General features: G+C 38.0%; 1 protein-coding gene and 1 long non-coding RNA gene across 7 annotated transcripts in view; one reads left to right on the top strand and one right to left on the bottom strand.

The window, feature by feature from the left end:
• Pcsk5 (proprotein convertase subtilisin/kexin type 5) overlaps positions 1 to 27,889 on the top strand; it is a 411,976-nt gene that overhangs the window by 216,729 nt on the left and 167,358 nt on the right. For all 6 annotated transcript variants that reach the window (XM_048332196.1, XM_048332181.1, XM_048332173.1 and 3 more), the window contains one exon: positions 4,129 to 4,232. In XM_048332196.1, coding sequence (XP_048188153.1) covers positions 4,129 to 4,232 — 104 coding nt within the window. The remainder of the gene's footprint in view (positions 1 to 4,128; positions 4,233 to 27,889) is intronic.
• Positions 126 to 25,997, bottom strand: LOC125340575. The gene is made up of 4 exons (XR_007208781.1): positions 24,751 to 25,997; positions 19,807 to 19,816; positions 8,768 to 8,772; positions 126 to 136 (listed from the first exon to the last, which is right to left on the bottom strand). It is a non-coding gene; the product is annotated as an uncharacterized LOC125340575 (long non-coding RNA).

Here is a 27,889-nt window from a genome sequence, read left to right as displayed (position 1 = left end):
AGTGTTTATGTGTCTCTGTAACACTTTTGTGGGTCCATCTGGGAAGAACCCTAGGTAGTCCGCGGTAGCCTGGGTTCTGCAGCTAAGCCCAGTTGGTTTCTCTTCCATCTCTCTCACTTGTTACCTGTGTTTGTTCCTGGCTATGTGTAACTCAATGCTTTGATTTTTGTTTCTTGGAAATTAGTATGAGTGAGATGGTATCCAATATTATATCATTTTAAGATCAACCAGTAGTATTACATGTAAAGCATACAGTTCTGGGCCCTGGCCAGGGCTCACTAAGGGTTGCTTGTTATGACAAGGTCAATAAAAAATGATAAACTCCATAATGAGAAAAGGTTGCATCTACAGAACTCTCCAGAAAGTAATGTTCATTTAACTGCCTTGAAAGGTCATCAACAGCTACTCAGATCTTGAAGGCCTTTAGAAACATGACACTTTTTTTTGCATATTATTGAAAGTGAATGGCTAATAATTGCAGAGGTGGGGGGGGCGGGGGAACCATGTGGTTATTATTGGGAGATGGTCAGCAAGCTCAGGGGTGAGTCTGCTTATACTCCTTTTACTACATCTGTGAGTGTCTGTGCCTTTCTTGTTGTTGCTTTTCCAAAGCTCAGTGCTCAATCTTCCTGTTCTTAAAAATGAGGTTTTCTGAGGCCAGGGAAGTGTGGGTGTGAGGCCTTTATGCTGTGTGAGGAGCAGGTCAGAAGGGTCCTTTCTGTGTTGCTGTCATGGATTTACTAAATGGTGGCTAGACTATACCACACAAAGGACACTCAGTTAGCTTTCTCTCTCTGCTCCTCTGTAGACCATTGCCAAAAATTTCTATTACCAACTTTGATAGTTTGGCTCAGTCTTCACATCTACATCATTCCTGAGAGGATAAATGAAAGAAAGAACCAAAATGTAAACTAAACTACTTGCTGCATAAACAAGAGTCTACCAGGTTTTTGGAGGAAGAGGAGAAGCCAACAGAATTTAAACCAGAATTTCTCCCCAAATTTTCATATAACTTGTTTCCTGAGCTAATTTGTTTTCTTTCTACAATTTAAAAATGATACATATTCCAAATCTACTAGGTTCACAAGTTTTTTTCCCTATTTATTTTTATGACATTCAGGATACATTAATTAAAGCATTTCTCAAGTTGTGTTCATTGTCATATAGCCAAGCACCTCATTCTGATGCAGATTCTTCCTTCTTCACTGCATGTTCTCCAATAACTAGCTTTTGCAACTTAGCATGAGAGCAAGTAACTCTTTTCCTCTTCCTGAGTGGCTGAGTATGTCAGAATCTAGCTCACTAAATGTACGGGATAATGGTCCCTATTCTAGTACTATGATACTTTGGCATCACTAAGGTTTTCTAGGGAAAATGGTGTGTTTCAATATTCAGAATCCAATGATTGATGGCTATTTCTGAAGGGATCTTGTCCAAGCAATAGATAGCATGAAAAACTTTTTTCTGCTATAAGGGCATGGCTTAAAATACAGAAGTTATAGCTTGGTTATTTTTTAATTACTGGGTTGATTTAGACATATTTGTTAAATCTATACACACTTTTTTTTCTATATACACTTTTTGCTATCCTGCTATTCACTCATTGCAAAACTAAGAATATGTGTTTTCATGTGGAAAGATTCTGCCATATCATAAACATGTAGCAAGAATTTCTTTCCAAACTCAGTTCTTTTTTGTGTGATTTTTTTGGGGGGTGCCCTTAACCCAAGTAGTGTAATGGGGAAGAAAACAGATATAGACATCACATCTCAGTCAAATGCAGCACCTTATGTTGAAACCACCATTCAAAGTTATGTTGACTCATTTCCCTTTACATAGGTGTACCAAACCATCATGTGAATTCCAGGTTAGTCACTACAGGGCCAAATCATGCCATTTGTTTGAGAAATAAGACTTTCCTTCCTTTTGGTAACTATCACCTACCTTTGTCCTTTCCTTGAGAACTCAGCTTCTAAAATTAAATCTTAATAAATGTTAAATTCAAGCAAAATGAAAATTCTGCTTTGAGTCTCATATTTTTAAAGTTTCTTGAATGTTAAGTTCTTTTCTTTTTATTCTAGTCCTGGGGCATGGGCTCCAGGCCTGAGCACTGTCCTTAGCTTCTTTTTGCTGAAGGCTAGCACTCTACCACTTGAGCCATAGCACCATTTCCGGCTTTTTCTGTTTATGTGGTGCTGAGGAATCAAACCCAGGGCTTCATGCATACAAGGCAAGCACTGTACTACTAAGCTATATTCCCAGCCCTAATGTTAAGTTCTTTTACTAATGAAATTTTAAAAATTAATCTGGAACATAATCTTAATCTCTTTGCAAAATTTTGAAAATGGTAATTCTAACTTTTCGTTCATTTTTGGCATGAGAACAAACAACAAACTGTTAGAAATGAAGAGTTCTTTTCTTTTCCCTCTGTTCTTCATATCCAAACCACCAAATGAGAGTAGTAGCTCTTACTTTAGCAAAGCACTGTACTATCTACAACTTCTTAGTAACTCATTGTGCACCAGGCATGAAGGTTAAGTAACCAGTATCCCTTTAAGTGATTCAATCAGTACAGTGAAAAGGATATGAATATTCACATTTTACATGAGGAAATTAAAAGAAGAATGATCTGACTTGGCCACAGGGCTCTCTTCTCTAGGAGGCCAACCTGTGTTTGTGCTGGAACCTCACCTTCATGAGAAGAAAAATGCAGTGTGAAATGAAGCACTGCCTATACTTCACCATTCCAGATTAGCTGTAATTAAAGTGATTTCTTTCTGTATGTAGTGACATGAACCTGTAATCCCAGCTACTAAAAAGGTGAAGGTAGGATTGCGGTTGGAGAGTACTCAATTTCATCTAAAACATAAACAAAGGTGAAAGGATTGACGTGTGGCTCAGGTGGTAGAGCTTGTGCCTAACAACCACAAGGCTCTCGGTCTAATACTCATTACCACCATAAAAAGAAAAGATAAAATAGTAATTTTGTCCTCTTTACTCTTTCTGAAATGTTGTGATCCATTCTACAAATAATTCTAAAATGAAGTGGGGGGTAAGTTAGACACCAGTAGGCCACATCTATAATCCTACCTATTCAGGAGGCTGGGATCTGAAGATTGTGGCTCAAAGCCAGCTCTGATAGGAAAGTCCATTAGTCTTATCTCCAATGACCACCAACAAAATGGTAAATGGACTTTGGCTCAAGTGGTAGAGTGCCAGCCTTGAGCCAAAAAGATAAAGGGCAGCCCCCAGGCCCTGAGTTGAAGGTGGTCAATGAGAAACAACAACAAAAAAAAAAATGACTAGGCTCTGTGATAATTATTATTATAATTCTTATTAAATAAAAGATTGTCTTGAGGAGCTTTACATTCATGTGATGATGCAAATATCTTCTAGTTACATCTATTCATTAAGAAAGAACCTGTGTTTATGTGTATTGGAATTCATAAGGTGTATTCTGGTCAGCTGTTACTTTGTGCTCTTCAAGTCTAACAAATCACTAGAACTAGGGATATAGGAATTAAGTCTCACAACTATGTACAACCAGCCAAGGATAACCTCTGTGCCTTAGAACAACTTTGAGATGTGTATCTTAAAGAGCACTCAAGATGGAGGCTTGGTTTCATTTGAAATTTTTCCATATCCTACCTATACTTATGCAGAAGGCTAAATAAACATTGCTATGTGGGTTGATAAACTGCATGTTCATCACCTAGTTATGTGATTGAACAGGAGACCTTCCATTCTGACTGTAGCTTACTGTTAGTTTCTAAGGATGATGCAAATGTTTCCACAAAGAACAACAGTGCCACAGTGAGAAGTCATTTTGTTGAGGATACTAGAAATCCTCACCCTTAAAAGAAAGAAAAGAAAATTCCAACTACTTCCAATATATGCTTTCTTCAATTTAAAGGTTTATGTTTTCTGTCTCCCAAAGACGAATGTCACTTGTCCATGTTGAGAACAAGAGCATTTGGCATTTGGTTATATCCCAAACCCAAATTTCTGACCCTTTGTTTTCAATACTTTGCCATTTTGATTTTGCTTTTTGATTTGCTTGTGACTCTCTGCTTCCCTCATCTTTTTTCTTTTTTTTGGTACAATGATTCTTACCTTGTCTTTCCCCAGTCCGTTTCTGACCTGGAGAGACGTGCAGCATGTTATTGTCAGGACTTCCCGTGCAGGACATTTGAACGCTAATGACTGGAAAACCAATGCTGCTGGTTTTAAGGGTGAGAACTTCTTTCCTATTCTGTCACAGGCAAAAGATTTTTTTTTTAATTTTTCTCCCATTTCAAATGGAGAACAGGAAACAAAACCTCTCAAATGCAACTTGAAAGTTTGTGCTCACACATGAGCTCTCTGTAAAACTAAAGGCAGATTGATACTTTTTCGAAATTGAAACAACATGTATCAAGGCATATTTCTTTGGCTTCCCACAAAATAAGATCACTTTTTTAAAAGAAAAAAGATGAATCAACCTCTAAGTATAGTCAGCTTATGGGGACCCCTAATTAGTTCATTGTTTGCTTTTATTGCTTATCTGAGTGGTATTTATAATCATGTATTTTTTAATTCCTTGCCTTCTATAGTGATTAATTCTACTTAATAACTGATATGTATCTATATGTAGGTATAGATGTATATGATTCAACTGAGTGTAGCACTCTCATGGTATGCATTCTGTAAATTTTGTTTCTAAAGTTACACAGAGAAACAGACATACTTTCCAAAAGTGTTACTGTGTGCAAACCAAAAGTTCTTGTGAAGCTTTGTAATGTGAGCCTTTATGAAGATATACACAACATAGAACACATGCTGAATATTTGTCCCAGGGCTGATACAAATCCTATATGTCTCCAGTGGTGTTAACAGTAGCCATTATGTTTACTGCCATAGATGATATATGTTGTAATAAAAAGAAAGTAATTATATAAAGCTGTTATTTATATAACAGCTTCCAAAGATTAGTATATTTTAATCAAGCTATATATGACCTAAATTTTAATCTACTAAGTGATAACAAAGACCAATTTTGATTATATCTATATACTTATATTTACAGATGATTTTAGATCCTTATGGGTAAAATAAAACTGTCCCATGGTTATATACTCAAGATTATGTACTCATAAATTGAGATTCTGATAGTCAGAACATCAGTAACAAGCTAAATCATCCTGAAATTTTCATTTAATTTTAGGGACCCAGTGCAAACATTTTAGTGACTTAAAAACATTTAAATATATATGATATCCCACATTTTATCTTGATATAGCCTTTAGAAGTTACATGCAGTATATGTAAATACCATGCCACTATGTGTATGTGCTTCTTTGTGTGTGAATATGTATACATATACACATATGTGCATATATGTGCATATATGTTTATATGTATATACATGCATATATATTCAATGGTACTGGGGTTTGAACTCAATTCTGTGTTTGCTAAGCAGATACTCTACTACTAGAGCCACACCCCCAGCCCAAGAAAACACTTAAAAGTTATTTGCAAGAATACATACTTTTAGGGCTGGGGATATGGCCTAGTGGCAAGAGTGCTTGCCTCGTATACATGAGGCCCTGGTTCAATTCCCCAGCATCACATATACAGAAAATGGCCAGAAGTGGCGCTGTGGCTCAAGTAGCAGAGTGCTAGCCTTTAGCAAAAAGAAGCCAGGGACAGTGCTCAGGCCCTGAGTCCAAGCCCCAGGACTGGCCAAAAAAAAAAAAAAAAAAGAATACATACTTTTAGGTTATTTGCAAATAGCTTGTCATAGACTCTTGCTTACCAGAACTTAAATATCTCAGACTACCCTCACCACATAATCACTCTTGGATTTAATTTTTCGCTCAAGACTTCCCTTGATTCTTTACACAAAGAACAGAATCCCTCTGCATTACAGTATTCTTATACACCTTTTATATATTTCATTGCAAACCTTTTCTCTACCATATAGTACATCCATGTGTAATCAGTTTTGTAATCTAAAAACTTTTAATACCTATTGAAATAATCCTAAATTCAATCTCCACATTGCAATTGTATGGGCTACATCAAAATTATTTAAAATATCAGTTCCTAAAAAAAAAAATCCAGACTATGTCCCACATGTATATTTTGTTTCAGTTAGCTTACAATTCCAGCAAAACTCCTACGATATAAATCCACAAGGCTTTGGGAGCTGTGCAGGCTGACCATGTAACCTTGGCTTATTCGAGGCTGGATTGAACTCCGGGTTCATAGACTAAGTACATTGACCTCCCTGAAGCTGATGAATCAACTTTAACCCAAATAAAAGTCTTAGTTTTACTTATTCCTTTTTGGCAACTTAAAAAGAGCAAATGGTTCTAATAAAACACGCAGCTCTTTTGAAAACCTCTGTTGGTTTTGGAGAGAGGGGAATCAAGAGGATTTAGACAAAATCACCAGACTCAAGCCTAAATCTGAAGGGGGCTGTGCACTGCTTCTGGCATGGAGGAAATCGTATTTTACTATTGCACGTGGCAATATTTAGTATAATATTTCACTTTTCTCTTAGATGGCTGCCAAGAGTAACAATTAAAGTTCTCTTTTTCACAGATGAGTTGCTCTGAACAGTCTGCCCTCCCAGTGGAATTGTTTTGTAATTTTGTTGATGGCAAGCCCTATATTTCAACCAAATATAATCATAAGAAGATGAACATTTTTTTAAAAAAATAAGAGCTCTTTTCTTCCCTACTCTAAACATTACCATCCCTTCCCAAGTGTCCCACAAATAAAACTGATTGCTGCTGAAGCTTGCAGGAGAACACATGAGCTTAGGGAAAACAAAATACAGGTCATCAGCACTAGAAAAATAACTGGGCTTTTTGTGAAATAAAAAAAAGAAAGAACAAAAAGACTTCATGTTTTGGAGATGGTTCATGCAACAAGAACTCAGGAAGAACTTGTCCCATAGGTTAGATGGCTTTTGTAGGCCTAACGTAGTAGGAATCCAAGGGCACACTTCCCCCATAGAAGAAAAATGGAAGTTGACTGTCAGTGGAAGCCTATGGCAGACACAGTACTCACTGTGTCTCACCAGCTCAGCCTTTATACTGAGTGAACTGCATGCATAAAATGAATGTGAAAACACCTGTTTTCTCTAGGCTTGCTTTTGTGCCCTTTAGTTGAACGATGGGCTCAAAGAGTGATGGCTTTTTTTTTTTAATGATAGCAATTTCACAAATTGCTCAACAGATAGCTCTTCATGATGGGGACATTATGTGTGTCACAATTTCTTTCTCATTAGGAAAATAGGAACCACTTGAGTAGCAATCTATTCTGTTTATGGGTTGGCTATCAATAGACTTAATAGTCTTTAGGAAAGCCAACACCTTGAGTGAATAGCAGGCAAATTATTTTACAGTACTTTTGTACATTTCTTTAGGCATACCCCCATGTCATATACAACCTAGACAGGCAGCAGAGTTAGATGAGATATGAAGTAGACAGATGTGAAACTCTCTGGAAACCAGACTTGATCCTCACTCCACCCAAGTGTGCTATAGGTCTGGAATATGAAGAGATTCCTTCCAATGGACAGGTTATTCTTCAGCCATGGAGTGGCTGCAATTCTGAAGCATGAGTCCCTGCCACCTCATCTCTGCGTTTCTTTGAACTGCACGCAAGATGATATTTCTACTCCATTCCCTTTCTTCCCTGTAGATGACCCCCATAAAGAGATTAGCTCAGAGTGAGGAAGGACTTAAAGAAGAAAGCTAAAATCAATGTTTTTATGCTGAATTTTTGACAATAATTAATGAAAAATTAAGATTATTCTACTCTGCTGCTGTGTGTATAATAATAACAGCAACAATCTCTTGTGGTATAATTAAAATACCTTCTACTATAGAGTAGGTTTTTTTATCAGATTTAAACATTAGCCAAGAAATACACATTCATGGATTTACCTTGTTCATTTAATTTAGCTTATTCACCTTGTGAATACAGTATTATAGCTAAATGTCAGGTGATACTTTTTGGCTTCACACCTTCTCCAGAAACAGCTCCTTTAAGTTTTAATAATAATAAAAGGAATAAGTATGCACCTAAGAAAGAATCTACTTGAAATTGTGAAAGAGAGTAGTAAAAATTATTTGTTTTAGAACCAATAAGCAGATGTTAAATTTGGCCAATGTAGAATTATTAAAGTCCAAATTCCAATATTTTGCTACTGACCAATATTTGCAATGCCAGAGATGTATTTGGCACTAAACTGTCTGGGATTTTATCAAGATTATTTCTTTTTTTCTCTTGATCCCTTCCCTTTCCTCTTTCTGAGAAGTGTTTTCAGTTTGATTTGGCTTTGTCTTGTCTTTTTCATTCTCCTTGTGCGCCTTCAACTGTACCAGACAGCTATAGACGTGAGTGCTTTTGCCATCTGGGTAATTTTCTTCAGGGAATTTAATGCATTGCTGTCTCATTATTTATCAGTTTGTAAGTATTTCCTGAGCCCATAATATGTTGAAGTGCACCCTGAATGTGGGAAGCCATGCTCAAGCACCATGGCATTGCCAGATCAAATCTTATGTGGTTCACTGGCACAAAAAAAAAGAAAGAGAGAGAGAGAGAAAGAAAGGGAGGGAGAGAGAGAGAGGAAGGAAGGAAGGAAGGAAGGAAGGAAGGAAGGAAGGAAGGAAGGAAGGAAGGAAGGAAGGAAGGAAGGAAGGAAGGAAGGAAGGAAGGGAAGGAAAGAGGGAAGGAAGGAAGAGAAAGCGAGAGATCATGTAAGCAAAACGTTAGCTGGCACATGGTATGAGCTCAACCAAATGAACTTTTCTGTCATATGACAAGCTCCTTGAAGGTGGTCACTTGTGACCCATTGTTCATCTTAGCACAGCTCAAGCACACCTTAGGTGCTTAGTGTAAACCATGAATGAACACACTGATGTAAATGACCATAATTTAAATGCATGCCAGATTATGTAGGAAAGAAGATATACAAATTCTAAAAAGCACAAATAAACACCACCTTGGCCAAATGCAAAATTTAAAAAAAAGCTTCCGTGGTGTAATTTGCATGCAGAAAAGAAATTTATACACTGCTGTTTTTATTGTTCAACCCAAACCCCCACAATGCTCCAGGTCATAGGAGACAAAAGTGCTGATGGTCTTCCTTTTCTAATACTCAGCCTGATGTCAGCAGCAGAAGGCATCTGGGTCAGGGAATAGCTTTGCTGTCTGAGATGTATGTATTTTGACTACATACATTGGTGACCTGCTTTATTTGGGCATACACATATGTGGACCCAAAGAGCCACACTAAAGATATTAATTTGCGATTTCTTTCTAGCCTGTGGCTTCTATTATCTCTGGGAGAAGTTAGTTTTTTTGCCTCCTCCCTTCCACAGCTTTAATCTAAGGAAAGCATCAACTGCCCTCCCTGCCCCAGCCCCGATCCTTGATTCTCAGGCTATGCAGCTGAATCCTCTCCCTGCCCTCTGAGCTCGGGTTTGAGTGTGCAGCTATGATTATTATGGGATATGTGCTTGTTGCTGTTCCAGCTTTTTATCACAGTATTTGTATTTGGCTTTTATATGACTGTATACAGTTAAACTCTCTTAGATCTAGGAACAGGAATAGACATCAGATAATAAATTAGGACCTTCTGTCATCTTTACTAGGCGAAAGAATGAAAAAAAGTCATTGAATTTTTTTTTTAAAGACAACTAAGTGAGCGAATTTACTACATCTTCCATTTCACAGTTCTCCCAGGCTATGTAAGTCTCTTTTTTTTTTCTACAGCATGTTGCTGACACTTCCTCCAGCACTACTCTTTCTTTGACCACAACTAAACTAGTAGATTTTTTTTAATTTCTAACTGTTACCTAACATACAAAACAATGGATAGTCTAACATGACTTCTTTGCCTCCAAGGCCTTAATTTTTAATAACACTTATGACTTTCATTTGCCATCCTTTTATTTCCACTGGCAGGGCTAATAATTTTTAAATGTTCCAATATATTTTTAAATCCCTACCTATCGTGCTTTCAGTTTCTAGCATTTATTAAAAAGAATGTCAAGTTTCAAAACCATTAAGCATGCCATGTGTCAAATCCAAAAGAATGGCTTTCAATCAGTTCTTTGCTTTTGTTTCGAAAATACATAGTGGTTTCTAACATGCTGTCATCTGAAAGGATAAGGTTTTGTTTTATTGTATTATTTCACTGTTTAAATAATATCCTAGCTCTGCCACCTAGCATGTGAAGTCGCTGTTGGCTGCTGTGATGAAAGTTACCTAATGTTTGATGCATCATAGTTTAGATGTTAATTCATATGTATTGTTTTTGAAGAATGGTTGAAAGGAAATAGTATTCTTCTGGTCAGTGTCAGAGATGGGATTAAAATCAGATGCTTGATTTCAGTCCCAATGTATTTCCCAATAAGGCAATGATTACTTGGATAGAGATAGGGAGATAAATACATTGGATTCTTCTTGGTAAAATTTACTAGAAATGCCATCTAGATGTTTTCTCAAGATGTTATGATTTCTACAATTGTGCTCTGTCAATTCATATTCAGCATACTGACTTAAACCTTTGCACTCTTTGTGTTTGTTGAGCAATAAAGGTACACACACACACACACACACATACACACACACACACTCATCTTCTAGCTCATCTACCAAAAAAGAGATAGGAATCAGATATATCTTAAGGATTTTACCTTTTTTTTAATCTAAGGAATGATATATCTAAATATCTAGATAAAACATATATCCCTTGATCAGAAACTCTGCTTAACTATTGCATCATCTACAAAGTATTCATTCACCAATCGCATAACAATGTTCAACTCATGGCCATTAAGTATGGGATATTTAACAGCATTGCCCACAAGTGCTGCTTTCCCCAGCTGGTCCTGTGCTTTTAAAAAAACAACAACAGGAGGGGGAGTGGGGGGGGAATGAGGGACGAGGTAACAAACAGTACAAGAAATGTATCCAATGCCTAATGTATGAAACTGTAACCTCTCTGTAATTCAGTATGATAATAAATATATATATATATATATATTTAAAAAAAAACAGGGCTGGGAATATGGCCTAGTGGTAAAGTGCTCACCTAGTATACATGAAGCCCTGGGTTCGATTCCTCAGCAGCACATATGCAGAAAAAAGCCGGAAGTGGCACTGTGGCTCAAGTGGTAGAGTGCTAGCCTTGAGCAAAAAGAAGCCAGGGACAGTGCTCAGGCCCTGAGTCCACGCCCCAGGATTGGCAACAAAAACAAAACAAATAAACAAAAAACAGTATATACAGTATCCAGGGTACTCTGAGATACAGTAGTAGCACAGGGACAACCACAGGCAGGGATACAAGAGGATCATCAACAAAAAAAAGCTACGGTTTCACATGGCATGTTGAAAATAATTGAAACAGTGATATAACACTCATTTCCATAACATGGAGTTCATTTCACTTAGCATCATCTTATGCACTCATAAGGGCATAGCTATGAGGCTCTTGTGATCCTCTGCTGTGACTAGCCTAAACCTGTGCTAATTATTCCCTATGAGGGAGACCATAGAGTCCATGTTTCTTTGGGTCTGGCTCACTTCACTCAGTATAATTTTTCCAAGTCCTTCCATTTTTCTATGAACGGGGAAATGTCATTCTTTCTGATAGAAGCATAAAATTCCATTGTGTATATGTACCACATTTTCCTGATCCATTCGTCTACTGAGGGGCATCTGGGTTGGTTCCATATTTTAGCTATGACAAATTGTGCTGCAATGAACATTGTTGTGTTGGTGGCTTTAGTGTGTTCTTGTTTGTGGTCTTTTGTGTAAATGCCCAAAAGTGGAGCTGCTGGGTCATAGGGGAGCTCTATGTTTAGCCTTCTGAAGAATCTTCATACCATTTTCCAGAGTGGCTGAACCAGTTTACATTCTCACAAACAATGAAGTAGGGTTCCCTTTTGGCCACATCTCCTCCATCATTTATTCTTGTTAGTTTTCTTGAAAAAAAGACATTCTTACTGGGGTAAGGTGGAATCTCAATGTTGTTTTGATTTGCATTTCTTTTATGGCCAGTGATGTAGAAAGAGAAAGTTCACTACCAAACACATTCTATGAAGCCAGTATAGCCCTCATCACAAAACCAGGCTGGGACTCATCACGGAAAGAGAACTATGGACCAATTTCCCTGATGAACATTGATGCAAAATTCTGCCAATTGACTTCTACAGGTCATCAAAAAAATTATACACCATGATCAAACTGGATTCATCCCAGGGATGCAAAGTTGGTTCAATATACGCAAGTCAATTAATGTAATCCACCACATCAACCGGAGCAAGGTAAAATAATCACCTGGTTGTACCACTAGATGCGGAAAAGGCATTCAATAAAATCCAGCACCCATTTATGATAAAAGCCCTGGAAAAATTGGGATTACAGGGAACACTCCTGAATATAATAAAGGCACTCTATGACAAACCAACAGCATGCATAATTCTAAACAGTGAAAAGCTAAAGCCATTCCCTTTAAAATCAGGAGCAAGACAGGGATGCCCGCTCTCTCCCCTCCTCTTCAACATAGTACTAGAATTCCTAGCCAGAGCAGTTAGGCAAGAAGAAAACATAAAGGGGATCCAAATAGGAAAAGATGAAGTTAAACTTTCTCTCTTCACAGTTGATATGCTCCTATATCTAAAGAACCCCATAGACGCTACCCCCAAGCTACTAGCGCTGCTCCAAAACTTTGGCAAAGTAGCAGGATATAAAATAAACCCTCAAAAATCAACGGCCTTTCTCTATGCTAATGACCGAAGACCGAGGCCGAAATCAGGAAAGCAACCCCTTTTGCAATAGCCTCAAAAAACATAAAATACCTAGGAATAACCTTTACTAAAGAAGTGAAAGATCTCTGTGATGAGAACTTTAAAAACATGAAAAACAAAATTAAGGCAGAACTAAGGAAATGGAAAAACCTCCCATGCTCCTGGATTGGGAGGATTAATATAGTCAAAATGGCAATATTGCCAAAGGCTATCTACAAATTCAATGAAATACCCATTAAAATCCCAACACAATTTTTTAATGAAATAGAGGAAGCAATCCAGAAATTCATATGGAACACTAAAAGACCACAAATTGCAAAAACAATCCTAAGCAGAAAGAACAGTTCTGGAGGAATTACAATACCCAACTTCAAGCTGTATTATAAAGCTATAGTAATAAAAACAGCTTGGTGTTGGCACCGGAACAGGCCTGAAGACCAATGGAACAGAATTGAAGACCCAGAAATGAACCCACAGAACTATGCCTACTTAATCTTTGATAAAGGACCTAAAAAAATAGGATGGAAGAAAGATAGCTTCTTTAACAAATGGTGCTGGCAAAACTGGTTCAACACATGCAACAAACTAAAACTAGATCCTTATATATCACCCTGCACCAAAATCAATTCCAAATGGATCAAAGACCTCGAAATAAAAAAAGCCCTGAAAACACTAAAAGAAGGAGTAGGAGAAACACTTGGGCTCCTTGGCACAGGACAAAACTTCGTTAACAAAGACCCAGAAATGCTACAAATCAATGAAAGGATGGACAAATGGGACTGCATCAAACTGCAGAGCTTCTGCAGGGCAAAGGACATAGCTTGCAAGATAAACAGAAAGCCCACAGATTGGGAGAAGATCTTTACCAGCCATACATCGGACAAAGGCCCCATATCTAAAATATATGCAGAACTAAAAAAATTAAATTCCTCCAAAACAAAACCGTAAAGAACCAACAGCCCCCTCAACAAGTGGGATAAAGACTTAAAAAGAGACTTCTCTGATGAGGAAATGAGAATGGCCAAGAGACATATAAAAAAGTGCTGTAGAGTGCAGTGTTCTTATCTATACCTGTTGAGTGGTCCGGATGGCAGACTTGAAGGTGAGCCACTCTGCCAGCTTGTTCTTTGGGGTAGAGCCTTACTAATCTACCTCCCAAAGCTATCTCCCAAGTTCTCAAAACTTCTTGCAATTCTTCTCTCAGCACATGAATTTGGCTCTCTTTAAGAGTAGCAAATCTTGGTATTTTGTGAAGACAACTGATATTTTAGGCAAAGGTAAAAGTCATTAAGCCTTAAGCCCAGCAATTTGTAGAGGGTTATCAGACAGAGCCAATGTGTTTTTGCCTAAAAGTATGTTGTGACTAGAAAGTAAGAAAGTGGATTTCTTTGAACCACTGATGATTGGATTTTAAATCCAGTTCCAAAATAAGATTTTAAAGGATTTAAGCCAAGACACAGTGTATCAGTATACACTCACAAACATTCTCTTCCAGAGACTTTTTTGGAATTCAACAATCACTTTCTTATTTTAAGTTTATTATTTATTTAAAACAAAATCTCATCAAGTGGTTCAGAGCATAAATGGGCTCTACCTTTAAGCATCCTGAGATTCAGTCAGGTTTATAAACAAATAAACAATATACCCGGTCATTTCCATACATTGTTAACCTACTTTGCAACTGGAAAGCCAATGAAAAGCACAATTTCAACTTAAATGCTCAGTTAGGTGCATTTTTCAGAATATCGTGAAGTAGTCATAACTACTAGCTTACAAGATCTTTATTTTCCTTTCCTGTTCCCTTTCTTATATTCTCAGAAGCAACCACTGATCTACTTCTCATCACTACAAAATTTTTTGCAGTCTTCTATAAATAGAAATGTTTGAATCTGACTTCTTTATCCCTATTAACATTTTTAGATAGTCTATTGAGTATGTCAGTTTATTCCTTGTCATTGCTAGGTAGTATTCTGCTTATTAATATATCTCACATTCTATACTCCCTCACATTTTCCTGGTTGTCTTATTTCCAGTTTGAGATTATTTTAAGTAATACTGCTCCAATGCATCATGTGTGAATTTTCCTGTAGACAAATAACATTTTTTAAATATTCACTAGGAAAAAAATAAAACCTCTCATTTTAACAGAAGCCCCAGGGATAGGGAAAGATCCAGATTTGGTACAAGATACAGATCATATCCATTGAGGCAAATAGTATGTGGAGAGCTTGTTCAAAGAAAGCAAGGAGACCATGATAGCTAGAGTGAAGTAAGCAGAGGAAAGGACAATAAAAAGAATTTAGCATAATTTTTCATGCCCAGGATTCACTTATACAAAACTCTTTACATCTCTACAACTTGCATGGTTCTCATCTAACATGTATAATTATTAGTCTGTTCAATTTCTCTATAATAAAGATGGAACATGTGCAAAGAGCTATGACCAAGAAAATGGTATATGTGTGCTTTAGAAATCGTACTAGTCCTATCATCACTTTGAAATATGAAACTCACTACTTTATTTATAGTCAAATGTCTCTCGTCTTTGTAGACTTTTCTCTAATTTGGATTCTTGTTTTTATTGTCGTTCTTGTTTTTCTCATCATATTGTCATTTATTTTCACTGAGTCTACCTAGAAGATTAACCTTCTTGTTTGGGATCTGTGTTTTTCATACAGATATATTGCAGTCAACAATAAATGAATTCAACCTTGTTATAAAAAAAAGACATCATTTGCTAATCATTCTGGCTTCTATTAATATTATATACATAGTTTAAATTAGTAGCATAAATTAAAATTAATGAAAGAGTAGAAGATGTTTGAAAAGTTAAAGGTTATCAAAAATTTGGGAACCAAAGCTTATTTTAAATAGTGTCCTGAGTTTTCACGCAAACAATACAGACTGTTACTTCGGATTCCTGGAGGTCTGAGAATTGTGGCAGGGAGTTACAGCTATTGTAAGAGCTACACTAGAAGACAAAGGGTTGAGAGACAGGGCCCAAAGTGCATGAAATGGGGCAGGCCCAGTGTGATAAGAAAAGCAATTTAAAGGCAACTGAAAGTGAAGCTACTTGAATCCTACAGTCCAGAATTTCTATATAATTTGAAATTCATTTTAAAGGCACTGTAGTGGTTTGAAAAGGTGAGTTGGATAGTAGTAATGACTTTCACGCACACCAATTCTAGTTGCTAGTCTAATGTCAGAAATAATTTCCTAAATTGATATTTCTTAAATTGATTGTATGAATCCATTGGTCCTATAGAAAGGCCTATAAAATGACATGAATATAACAAAATGACTTGTTAAAATGGGTAAAAATATCCTCCAGTGATCATTTTATACTATCTTAGTATGCAGTTGTGAGCTCATGACCTTAAGGACTGTAACATTCAAAAAAATTGGTTATCTTCTCTTGGCATTCCTCTAAAGTATGATGAGAGTTATAGAGTTGGGATATATAATCATCTTTGCTAGATACTTTTAGGGGGGAAGGGAGAGAGAGAAAAAATACTTTTTGAGGTGTCTTTTTAATAGGCCTTGAGCAAAGGGTATAATGACAGGAATAGTAGCATCTTGAAATGCATCTCGAAAAATATCAGGGCAGTCTGGGAATATGGCCTAGTGGCAAGAGTGCTTGCCTCATATACATATGTGTGTGTGTATGTGTGTGTGTGTGTGTGTGTATGTGTGCAAAACTTGTGCTTTGAGAAGGCTTCACAGATTTCTTTTGACCTAAGTCTTATTTCTGTTTGTTACCACATGTTTCAGAAAGCCACTTAACTTCTGATGTTTTAATAAGCAGTTGTAGACTCTGGGTTTGCTACTTGAGTTTGGAAAGATTTAAGAAAGTAATTCTTGCTCAGAGTAAGAGTTGCCAAAACACTTCCTTTAAGTAAGAGTTCAAACTCACATTCCTTAAAATTTAGCTCCAAAAATGGGGGGAGGGGAGTAAGTAACATAACTAGTTCACATTTTGAGTTGCTGTAAGATTGTGAGGCAGACAGAGTGACAAGAAATTTGGAGTTTATGATGAGTCGTATACGCCACATTTTCACATTGATGTGATTTTTATCAGTCATGAAAATAAGCCAGAATTGTTAGTAGTCTTAGAAAGGTGCATTGTGGTTTCCATTCCATGGAAGATTGCAATGTCTATGCCTTCTACATAGAGTGTATAAGATGGTTTTGTCTGGAAATAATTTGCTTCTGTTCATGCTTTACCCTCAGAAATGTTTGTAGAGCCAACACAGGCAGCATGTATTCAGCTTTGATCCAGAGCTAATGCAATATTGTGCCGCTTAGAAACCTAAAGCTCTCACTGGAATCCAGCTGCCTACCACTGAAACTGTGGGAAATGTATTTGAGCAGTTAAGAGGGTGGACACAGCTGGTTGTACAGATTGTTAATTTACACTAACTAGTCTGAGGGGTAAAATGGGATCTGAAATCTGACCTGAGATCTACTAACCAAGCCACATGCACTCAAGTATGATAATGTCTACCTTAAAATTAAAACAAGAAAGGAAGTGACACAGAATGTAGTGGTACATCTCTGTGGTCCCAGCATTCAGGAGTCTGAGGCAGGAGGTTTGTGAATTTGAGGTCAGCTGAGCTATGTAGCTGGAGTTAAATGCATGAATTTTTAAAAATCAAATATACATTTCTCTAACTCACATAGGTTCTATCTGGGCAACCTTGGGCTATCATGGAATTTTGTTGTGATTCTCCCCAAATTGTCAAAGGTAATTGTCAAAGGGGATCCAAAGCCTTCCCCATTTCCACCTATGTTGATATTCACAGACACTATTCCTTTCTTAACCAAATATCTCATTATTTCCAGCCTGACTAGCATCCGTGATTTGGTGCCTATTTTATCTTTATCTTTATCACTGGCTCTCTAAACAATCATTGAAGAAAAACTACCTCAAATTTTCAAATGAGCGTGAGTACTGAGACTAAATGTATTATCCTGCTCATATTCTTGTATACATTCAACTACTGTAACTTTTTTATACAACTGAACATGATTGATGCTACATGATTTCAATTGTGTGATTATTTCATTTGGGTTCTAATAGAAGAAGCTCCCCATTTGTGGGGTAGAATCTTTATAAATAGTCACATTCAGAGTATGTGAGCCCAGAGCAGGGGTGAAAAGCTGTGGGTTGAAGCTTTCTATGACTATTGTCAAGCTGTTACTTAGGTGCTCCTTACAGATCTTATCTACCAAAGAGCAAAGCTCTTAAGGATGGTAGCAAATTATGCATCAGTTTTGAATGAGGATTCTGTGTTTCCAACTCATAGGGAAGCATCATCTATGTGTCCCCCTCAGAGCCATCATGATGGAACTGGTCATTGAGCACTGTGGGAATTCGATCAGGATCAACACAATGGCCAAAGATAAACAATATCTTTTCAAAACATGATAGGAGATAGCTTCACTCATACCTTTTAAGAATCCACAGAAATCTGTTGCTACAGATGTCTTTAATGTAAACCAGATCTCAAGATTCAAAAAGAAATCCTGAAATGTAATCCTGCGCTAGTCCTGTACATGGATTCCTAAGGCCCCTACAGCCAGCAGGGTAGAGTGACACTCGAGGCGATCACTTTGAACAATCCATCTGGACACATTTCCTGTGAAATCAATAGCTCCAAACTCTCCCACCCCCTCTGAATCTCAATTCAGACTTTTTACACATGTTCACATCTTGCTAGCCTACAGTATTTCAGAACGATTAAACTGCTCTCACACATCCCAGTAATGGTTTCAACAGGCTTCATTTTCAGTGTGATACCTAGAAGGTTGGTGTCCCGAAATTTACAATCATCCTTGAGTCAGTGGAAGGACATAGTGATCTCCACAGGACGGTAACACATGGGAAGTTGTTTTTTGGCACTCATCATCCTATTCCTATCCGAGTGTGCCTGGTTAGTTCTAATGAAAATCTGACTCAAGTATCGATATAAAATATATTTTCCATCTGAGTAACTCCACAACTAGGGGAAATTCACTGATGGGAATGGTAGAACAAGGTCATTTCTCAGCAAGAGAGGGGAAAGTGTGATAGTCCAGATGTTACACTTTCTTTTTCTACATATATTTTTTGTGAGTTTTGAAGGAAAAAGAGAAGGTTTCATACTGTTAACTTGCATAGATTCTGAAGATATAACTATTTGAGTACCTTAGTTGAATGAAATACTATGTAATTTACAGATATTGATAATCAGTGGGTTAATATTTAAAGGAGAGATTCTGAAGATTTGAGCTTCATTCTCTCTGATTTTGCACAATAACTCATTTGTTCATTGAGTGGGGGTAGGGACGTGTGTGTGTGTGTGTGTGTGTGTGTGCGTGTTGATCCTGGGACTTGAATTCAGAGCCTAGGCATTGTCCCTAAGCTTTATTTGCTCAGGCTAGCTCTCTACCACTTGAACCACTGCTCTACTTCTGGCTTATTGGTGGTTAATTAGAGATGAATCTCATAGACTTTCCTGCCCAGACTGGCTTCAAACTGTGCTCCTTAGATGTCAACCTCTTGAGGAACTCAGATGAGCCTCTCTCTCTCTCTCTCTCTCTCTCTCTCTCTCTCTCTCTCTCTCTCTCTCTCTCTCTCTCTCTCTCTCTCTCTCTCTCTCTGTCTCTCTCAGATATTTTTCAGATAAATTCAATCTTCCTGCTTAAGCCTCTGGTGTGCTAGGAGGATTACAAAGCATGGGCCACCACACCCAACTTACACAACTGGCCCTGAAACTGTGACTTTTCTGTTGCAAAAAATTGTTAAAAAAAAACACAACATTATTTTAGTGAAGCACCACTAAGATAAAAACATAAACAAAATAATAAATACCTGTGAAATTAAATACATGTGCAAAATACTGTTTCTACCTACCATTTAGAATGTCATCCCTGCGTGTTAAGTTTAGATAGCATGTTTGATACAAGCAATGCTTCTATTTTCAAGGCAGTAGGATTAAGAAATAGATACTCCAGGGTATCTATTTCTATCTTTTCATGGGTAAAAGGTATCTATTTCTATCTGTGTCTGTATGCTAAGTGGGAGTTTTTACCTGAATTCAAAGTCTGTTACTGTGCTGACAATGTGTAGAATTGACTACAGTAAGTAATATACATACAGTAAGGAAGCATCTGGGGCAACCTGTGCTTGAAATGGAAGAAGCAACTATTATATGATGTATCTGGACGACAAACAGAAGTGTTTGGGATAGTACATTTAAAAAACATTGCCATCATATAATATACTGCCAACTCTCATTTCTGGTGTTCCTGGCATGAAGGAAGGGACATTTGAGGATCAGGCCTCCAAATGTGTATTCCTTGTGTTGGAGATGTTCCTGTTTACTCACCAGAATGCTCCAGGAGAGATGCCACCCCTACTGAGTGATCTTCATAGTGCCCTCCTGAGACCAATAATCTTAGTATTACTTGAAAACTTGATGGAAATACTATTGCATCTTCAGAAACAGTACAATAGGACTGAGCAGACAGCTTCAACAAGTCCTGGCTGGCTCCAGTGTACTGCTACTTTGAGAACCACTGACTTTTAACTCATCCTTCTTATGCAATGAATTAACTTCCCCCTATGTGTTTAAATGGTGCTAATGAAGTGCCATCCTTAGGGGAAATGAAAATAAAAATGGCTGGCCTGAGCGTGGCTTTTCTACAGTTTGATGAGGAGTTTATGAGAATTTCTCTGTGAGTATCTTGTTCTTTTTGGTTACAAAGCACTTGCTACCTGCCTCACTCATTCTCTTGTTTGTCAGTTGGACTATGATGCTGTTTTCAAACTACCTATTCCACTTCTGTTTTAAGAACATATCTGTTCTCCTGCTTTGATACTAGCTTTCCTTTAATAACTAAAAATTCCCCATACAGCCTGTCTGTTTCCCTCTACAACTTCTCCCCAAGGTGGACTCTACCTCCTCCTCTGAAGCAGACTTGAGACTTTCACCCATCTGCTGTCCAGACCTAAGACTTCAGTCTTCCCCTAGAATATAATGTTCTAGATCGTCCCAGGCACATGTCTTTCCCTACATTCTGTGACTTGAAGGTTCTCTTCTGACCATAGACTAATTCTTCTCTTCCTTCTTTTCCTTAACCATGGCCATTCTGTAAGGTAAGTTGCTCTGAAAGTTTTGGAGGGAAGAAACTCTCTCTCTCTCTCTCTCTCTCTCTCTCTCTCTCTCTCTCTCTCTCTCTCCCTATTGCTCTCTCCCTATGTCTCTGTCTCTCTGTCTCCCTCTCCCTCCCTCCTACCACCTTTCTCTTCCTTCCTGTCCAGTAATTCTACCATTCTTTTTAACCCAAATTCCTTACAATTATAAGAAGCAGTGGTGTGTGTGTGTGTGTGTGTGTGTGTGTGTGTGTGTGTGTGTGTGTGTGTGTGTGTGTGTGTGTGTGTGTCAGTCAGTTAGACAGTCCTGGAGTTTGAACTCAGAGCCTGGACACTATCCCTAAGCTTGCTTTTTATACTCAAGGCTACTACCCTACCACTTGAGGCATGCTTCACTTGCAGTCTTTTTGTGGTTAATTGGAGGTGAGCACAGATTTCTCTTCCCGAGCAGGATTCAAATCATGATTCTCAGATCCCAGCCTCCTGAGTTGGTAGGATTACAGGTGCCCCTGGCTTAAGAAGCACTCTTCATCATAAAGTTATTCGAGTTTTATGTAAATGGACGGGAATGTTCATGAGAAATCAAACATGGTTTTAACCTCAGAAGGATATGAGGTAGCTTTCCTCTTAATGGGATGATGGCATACCCGGCTACAGGAAGAGAATCATTTCTTATTTGTGCTTTACAATTATCACCTATAAATAGCTGAGTCTCAGGCAAGCACCAGTTGCACAGTGGATTGATCCATAGAGAAACTGAACCCTTCTAAACCACTTTAACTACCGAGTGAACACTTACTCATTTCAATTAAATATCAACTAGATTTTTCTTTCCTTTTATGAGAATTTAATGGAAAAATCCAAAAGATGGGAAAATTTGAGGAAGAAATTGTCTGAAAACAGTATGTGAATAACCTACAAATAGGAATGTTAGCTGCCAAATTTCATTGTGTCAAGTGCTCATGTTTTACACTAGAAAGATTCAGACTAGGGGACTGGCATATGGTTAGTCCAATCCATAATTAGCTCTTGATCAGAGACCCTCCTAGTACATTTTTTAAAATCTTGTTCTCATCTTTGTCTAGACAGTCTTAGTTTCCACAAAACAAGCAAGCACATGAGCTGGAGATGCCCTAAAGCGAAACAACTCAGTCTTTCCAAGCTGGCAAAGTAGCTTTTCTACCTGTGTTCATGAAATTTTTCAATTACCAGAAGCAAATTACTCTCTTATTATAACTATATTGAGAGAAAGTAAATGAAGACTGGCCATAGAAAAGAAGAAAATAATTCAGCATTTTGTCCTTTCCTTACAGAAAAGAGGCCTTTGAGAGAAAGCAAGTAGATCTCTTTCTGATTTTAACTCTGTACCACAAATAGCAAATACACATATTACATGCAGCCGTAATAAGTTGTGTATGGATACATGAATAATGTGATACATCCTATATGTTTAAGAGCAGTATTTTCTGAACCATCACTTCTTTGCCTTTGTCATGATGAGTCTGTTTGACTACCAACAGCTGTTCAACAAACCTTTCCCATGGGGAGCTTTGAAGTACAACCCCAGCAGACAGACAGCCAAGTATCTGGAAACTTTCCACATGCAAGCTGTCAGTAGCTCTGGTGACGGCTGGCATGTTTGGATCTGGCAGGAGTTGTTGCTCAAGCCTGGGATTTTAGGAAAAGCAAGGGGAAAATAAAAACAAAACCACATAGCAGAGGGCAGGTGCCAGTTGCTCTATTTTCCTACACCAAGGGAGTGTGCATTTTGCAGAAGAAAGTGTGGTGACTCTTGTTTTGATTGTGCCTCTAAGAAGGTCACCTGTCTTTTGCAAATCTGGAAGAGGAAATGATTCAGAGATGTCAGAGAAGGGGAAGAGGGAAGGCAGTAGGAGAAAGGATGATTATGGGAATGTCTATTCAACACAGGTTTGCTGACTTCCAGCTTTTGCTTCTAAGAAACTTGCATCATCTATTTTCTTTTGTACAGGTACATGGTGCTTAGGACAGAACCCCAGGCTCTTCCCGCTGCATGCTTTTCTTCTGCCCCACACACTTGGCCTACTTTGATTAACAAAAACAGGCAGCTCAGACCCCTGGTGGGAGCAGCTATTTCAGAGCAGGTGGTTCTACACACCATGGATCAAAGAGCCCAAAGGTACTAGGACAACCACAGCTGCAGACAGCTCTTTGATCTCTAGTGCAGATTTCTGCCCACCCACAGATCAAGCAGCCTCCCTCCAGCCTGGAACTCAGATAGCTACCTTTATCTTGGTAGTCTATTCATAGTTAGAAGAGAACACCCACAACATGTTTGGGGATGGGTGACTTCCATCAGTCATGGTTGTTCATTCTCCCTCATACTGATGGACCCCCTGCTTTCTTGGGATATTTCCTACTTTCTCCATCCTCTGCTAACCACTGATCTCCAGCTCACCCATTCCCATGGTTTTCATTGCAACAATGCCTAAAGAACTACATGGTGTTCTGATCATGGTGGTTTATGCATGTAATCCCAGATACTCAGGAGGCAGAGGTAGGAAGATCATATTATAACAGCCAGCCTGGGCAAAAGGATGAGACCCTATCAGGAAAAGAAAAGCACAGTATGATGGCCTCATTGACTATGTAAGCAGGAGGCTCAGTCCTGGCCCTTAGAATGTGTTCCCTGTGTCTGCATGTGCATCTAACTAAAGATTGCATACATCAAACCTCAAGCCAAATAGCACTTCCCATTCAGTTTATATGTCACAACTATCTGACTTAGCTAACATCATCAGAGTCCTTACTGTATGCAAGGCTCCATAGGCTCCTATACGTCCATTAGTTTTTATTTTAAATGATGTCTTACCTCTGTGTTTGTGTGTGTATGAGTCTGTATGTGCTTACTTGGAGATAAGAGTCTCACATACCTTCCTGCCCAAACTGACTTTGGACCGTAGTCCTCAGATCTCAGTCTCCCAAATAAATAAGATTACAGGTGGGAGCCATCTCACCGTGCTAATGGTATCTTCCTTCTTTTGAAGTTCTTTTAGTCTTAATGTAATTAGCCACTTTGTTGCCTTTAATTACTTCTATTGTGTCATAAAGTTATTGTTCTCCCATCCTTTAATTGACTGAGAAATAAATTATTTTTGGTTTATCTTGCATCTTCAGTTTAGGCATGTGTTAAATACATAATAAGTGCTATGCAACCCAGCACAATATAATAACTGAGTCAATTATTAGTTTATACATGCTGTGTATACCTTATCCTTAGGGCCAGAATTGCTTTGGATTTCAGATTCTTGAAGATGCACAATGAGATGGGGTCCAATTCTTTTATGGGTCCCAAATAACTTAATGGTAATTTTTTACAGGATTTTAGTTCATCATTTTGAGCACAATCTGTCACATGAAACAAAATATGAAAATTTCCACATGTAGCATGATGTCAGCATTCAAACACTTTTGGATTTGGGATTTTTCCTAGTAAGGATGCCAACCTATACTAGTAAAGTATATTGAAATCAATACCTTTGAATAATCACAAAATTAAGCTTACCTGTTAGCTATCATTTACATGTTGGTATATTTTGACAGATACAAATATAGGTTCAGGGCTGGGAATATGGCTTAGCAGTAGAGTGCTGGCCTTGAATGCATGAAGCCCGGAGTTCAATTCCTCAGCACCACATAAACAGAAAAAGCCAGAAGTGGTGCAGTGGCTCAGGTGGCGGAGTGCTAGCCTTGAACAAAAAGAAGCCAGGGACAATGCTCAGGCCCTGAGTCCAAGCCCCAGGACTGGCAAAAAAAAACCTACCATCTGTTACTATGTTTTTGATATTAAAAGCTGTAAGAGGACTGACAGCAGCCCAAGTCTGTAAGCCAGGCTACTTGGGAAAATAAGATTGAAGGGATAGTGTGACTGAAGGCCAATCTGGTCAAACACATGTTATTGTGAATCCATCTCAGCTACTTCGGAAGCACAATGGCTGTTGTAGTGGTCACCAACATAGAAAGCACAAGTAGAGGGATCATCTCCCAGGCCAGCCTGGCAATAATAGAGTAAGACCCTATCTCAAAATCATAAATGTATGGGAGAATAAAGAACAACTTGGAGGGGTCTGTGCACTTCGTAATAGCCTCACATTTCCATGATCGTTTTATGTAGCGTAGCCAATCTCTTAGTATGTTCAGTAATGAGAAATTCCTCAGACTCAGGACATGTGATTTTAAAATCAGGAGAGTCCTGGGCATACCTGGACATTGATGACCAAGAAAAATCAGGAATTATTTCCTTGATGGAAGATGGCTTTCACATTAGATATTCATTCATAAACCACTGTCATTTTTTGTCCATCACAGGCAAAATTTTAACATTCTCCCAGATTCCTTGTGGAGAGCTGCTGTTGTTGTTGTCCTAATTTCTCATTGCGTACTGCATAATATTTTGTGCATCTGACAGCTGGTAGCAGAAAGAGGCTCATTCACTTCAGGAACCCCCAAAACTTACTCTTGTTTTTAACCAATCAACTCCTTGATTAGTGTTTTACTAATAGTTATTTTGGAGTCATGATATATTCACTCAGTGTAATAGCTAGCAATGAGAAACAATTGAAATAGCTGACTCTAGTGAGAATAGTCCACTAAAAGAGATGAAAGTTCTGAAATTTCCCTGGTTAGAGCTTCTTGTGTTCAAAAACCTTCTCATTTTGCTTCTTGCTGAGCTTTCTCGCTTTTCTTTAGAACTGAGCCTTCTAGCTAAAGCTGTTTCCTAAATTAACTATATCTGCTTTCAAACTGCATGATAACTTTGTTGTGTGCTTCTCGATTAGCTTCTCAGCATTTCTGGTCTCATCAGATAATGGAAACACACCTGCCAGAAAGCATTACCTATTTTCCTGTAGTCTTTTGTCTATCTCTAAGGGTTTCAAGCAAGGCAGTCTTTGGATTGCTTGGAATAAAAGCTAGTAAGACTGGCAGAGTGGCTCAAACTCAAATAGTAGAGGGCTTGCACTGCAAGCATGAGGCAGGGTTCAAGCCCCAGTTACCCCTCCCCAACAAAAATATAGAAAAGCTAGCTATATTTCTTGTACAAAATGAATAAATGCTCCTACTTATAAAATCTCAGTTGCTGGCCTACCTACATGTATGTGAAATTTTCCTTTTATATAAAAATAATTATTCCCTCCAAACTGTCAAATGTTATTTCTTCTATGGACTGCACAGTTGAAGGAGCTTATGTGTCCAACACATTCACCATGTAAATTAACTGTCAATCAAACTACATCAATGTATTGACAACCCCAATATATCTTGATCAATGTATCATTCATATGTGTGTGTGTGTGTGTATCGCTTTGAGATCCTCCTATTTCTTTATAAAATATATAAGTTAATGTGAACTATAGTCACCCCACTCTGGAGCACAGCAACTTAGTTCATCTGTCTAGTACTGTTTTCTGACTTCCCTCTCTCCTCCCTTCCCTTGTCATAAGCTCGAATTTCATTTTTTCTTCCAGATCATGAGGAGGGTCCCTCTGTCTCTTTGTAATAATATCCTTACGTACTGTTATATAACTAAAACAAAATACACAAAAATTGTTCAGAGGACTTATCAAGTATTGTGATTTATTTACTAGGTTTTATCAGTGATTCCTTTCTGGATATATTTTAAGATATTAAAAATAAACTGGGCGGGGGATATGGCCTAGTGGCAAGAGTGCTTGCCTCATATACATGAGGCCCTGGGTTCAATTCCCCAGCACCACATATACAGAAAATGGCCAGAAGTGGCACTGTGGCTCAAGTGGCAGAGTGCTAGCCTTGAGCAAAAAGAAGCCAGGGACAGTGCTCAGGCCCTGAGTCCAAGCCCCAGGACTGGCCAAAAATAAATAAATAAATAAATTTTTTTAAAAAATAAATAAACTTACATTAATTTTTAATCAGGAAAACATTTTTAAAAATAAATGATGAATGATAAAAGTTGTAGAAGCATACCTGAATAATAATCCTCTATATAGCTTTGCTATAATAAAGTACATTTACTTTTATTTATTTAGTATGCCTTGTCTAGCTAAGTACCTGTACAATAATGAGTCTTTGCATTTGTATAGGTCTTTAGTCAGATCTTCTCACCTGGGACAGACACAAATACTCAATGAACTTAGTAAAGGACCCAAATTAAGGAAATGGTGGACTAGGTATTTTATTTTGTTGCGAAGAATTATATGATTACCAAGTAACATAAATAGAGCCATTACTGAATCCTAGCACAATTTCCCTCTAATGTCTTTGTATTTCCTTGCACATAAATTCACAGAAGATATAAAGAAATAGAAAACCCATTTCCTGCCACCAAGTAGTTTATAGAAGAGTTGGAATACAGGGCTACATACTTATAGACTTACTTCACAATTCAACTGACAGCATAGATCAAAAGTGCCTAGAGCATAGAGGGAGCTCAAAGATGATGGGTGAATAGATGGGTAACTGGATGGATGGATGGGTAACTGACTAGATGGATGGACAATCAGGACAAATGAGTTGACAGAATAGTTTAGAAGAGCAAAGGAGGTACATTTACTGGTCATAGTTGAATTTCACTAAATCTCTTGATCTTTTTATTGGTCACAGAATACTTAAGGGAGGAGGAAAAAGACCAAATAGTCCTTAAGGATCTTTAAAGAGTAGAGTTTGACTCTGTAGAAAGGAAAAATATGAGAATTTCTTTTTTGGGGGGCGGGCCAGTCCTGGGCCATGAACTCAGGGCCTGAGCACTGTCCCTGGCTTCTTTTTTGCTCAAGACTAGCACTCTGCCACTTGAGCCACAGCGCCACTTCTGGCCATTTTCTGTATATGTGGTGCTGAGGAATCAAACCCAGGGCCTCATGTATATGAGGCAAGCACTCTTGCCACTAGGCCATATTCCCAGCCCCAAAATATGAGAATTTCA

This window comes from Perognathus longimembris, chromosome 1 (assembly GCF_023159225.1).
Source record: "Perognathus longimembris pacificus isolate PPM17 chromosome 1, ASM2315922v1, whole genome shotgun sequence".
Lineage (NCBI taxonomy): Eukaryota > Metazoa > Chordata > Mammalia > Rodentia > Heteromyidae > Perognathus > Perognathus longimembris.
The sequence above is the reverse complement of the archived record's forward strand: the minus strand, read 5'-3'. Positions and strand labels throughout refer to the sequence as shown.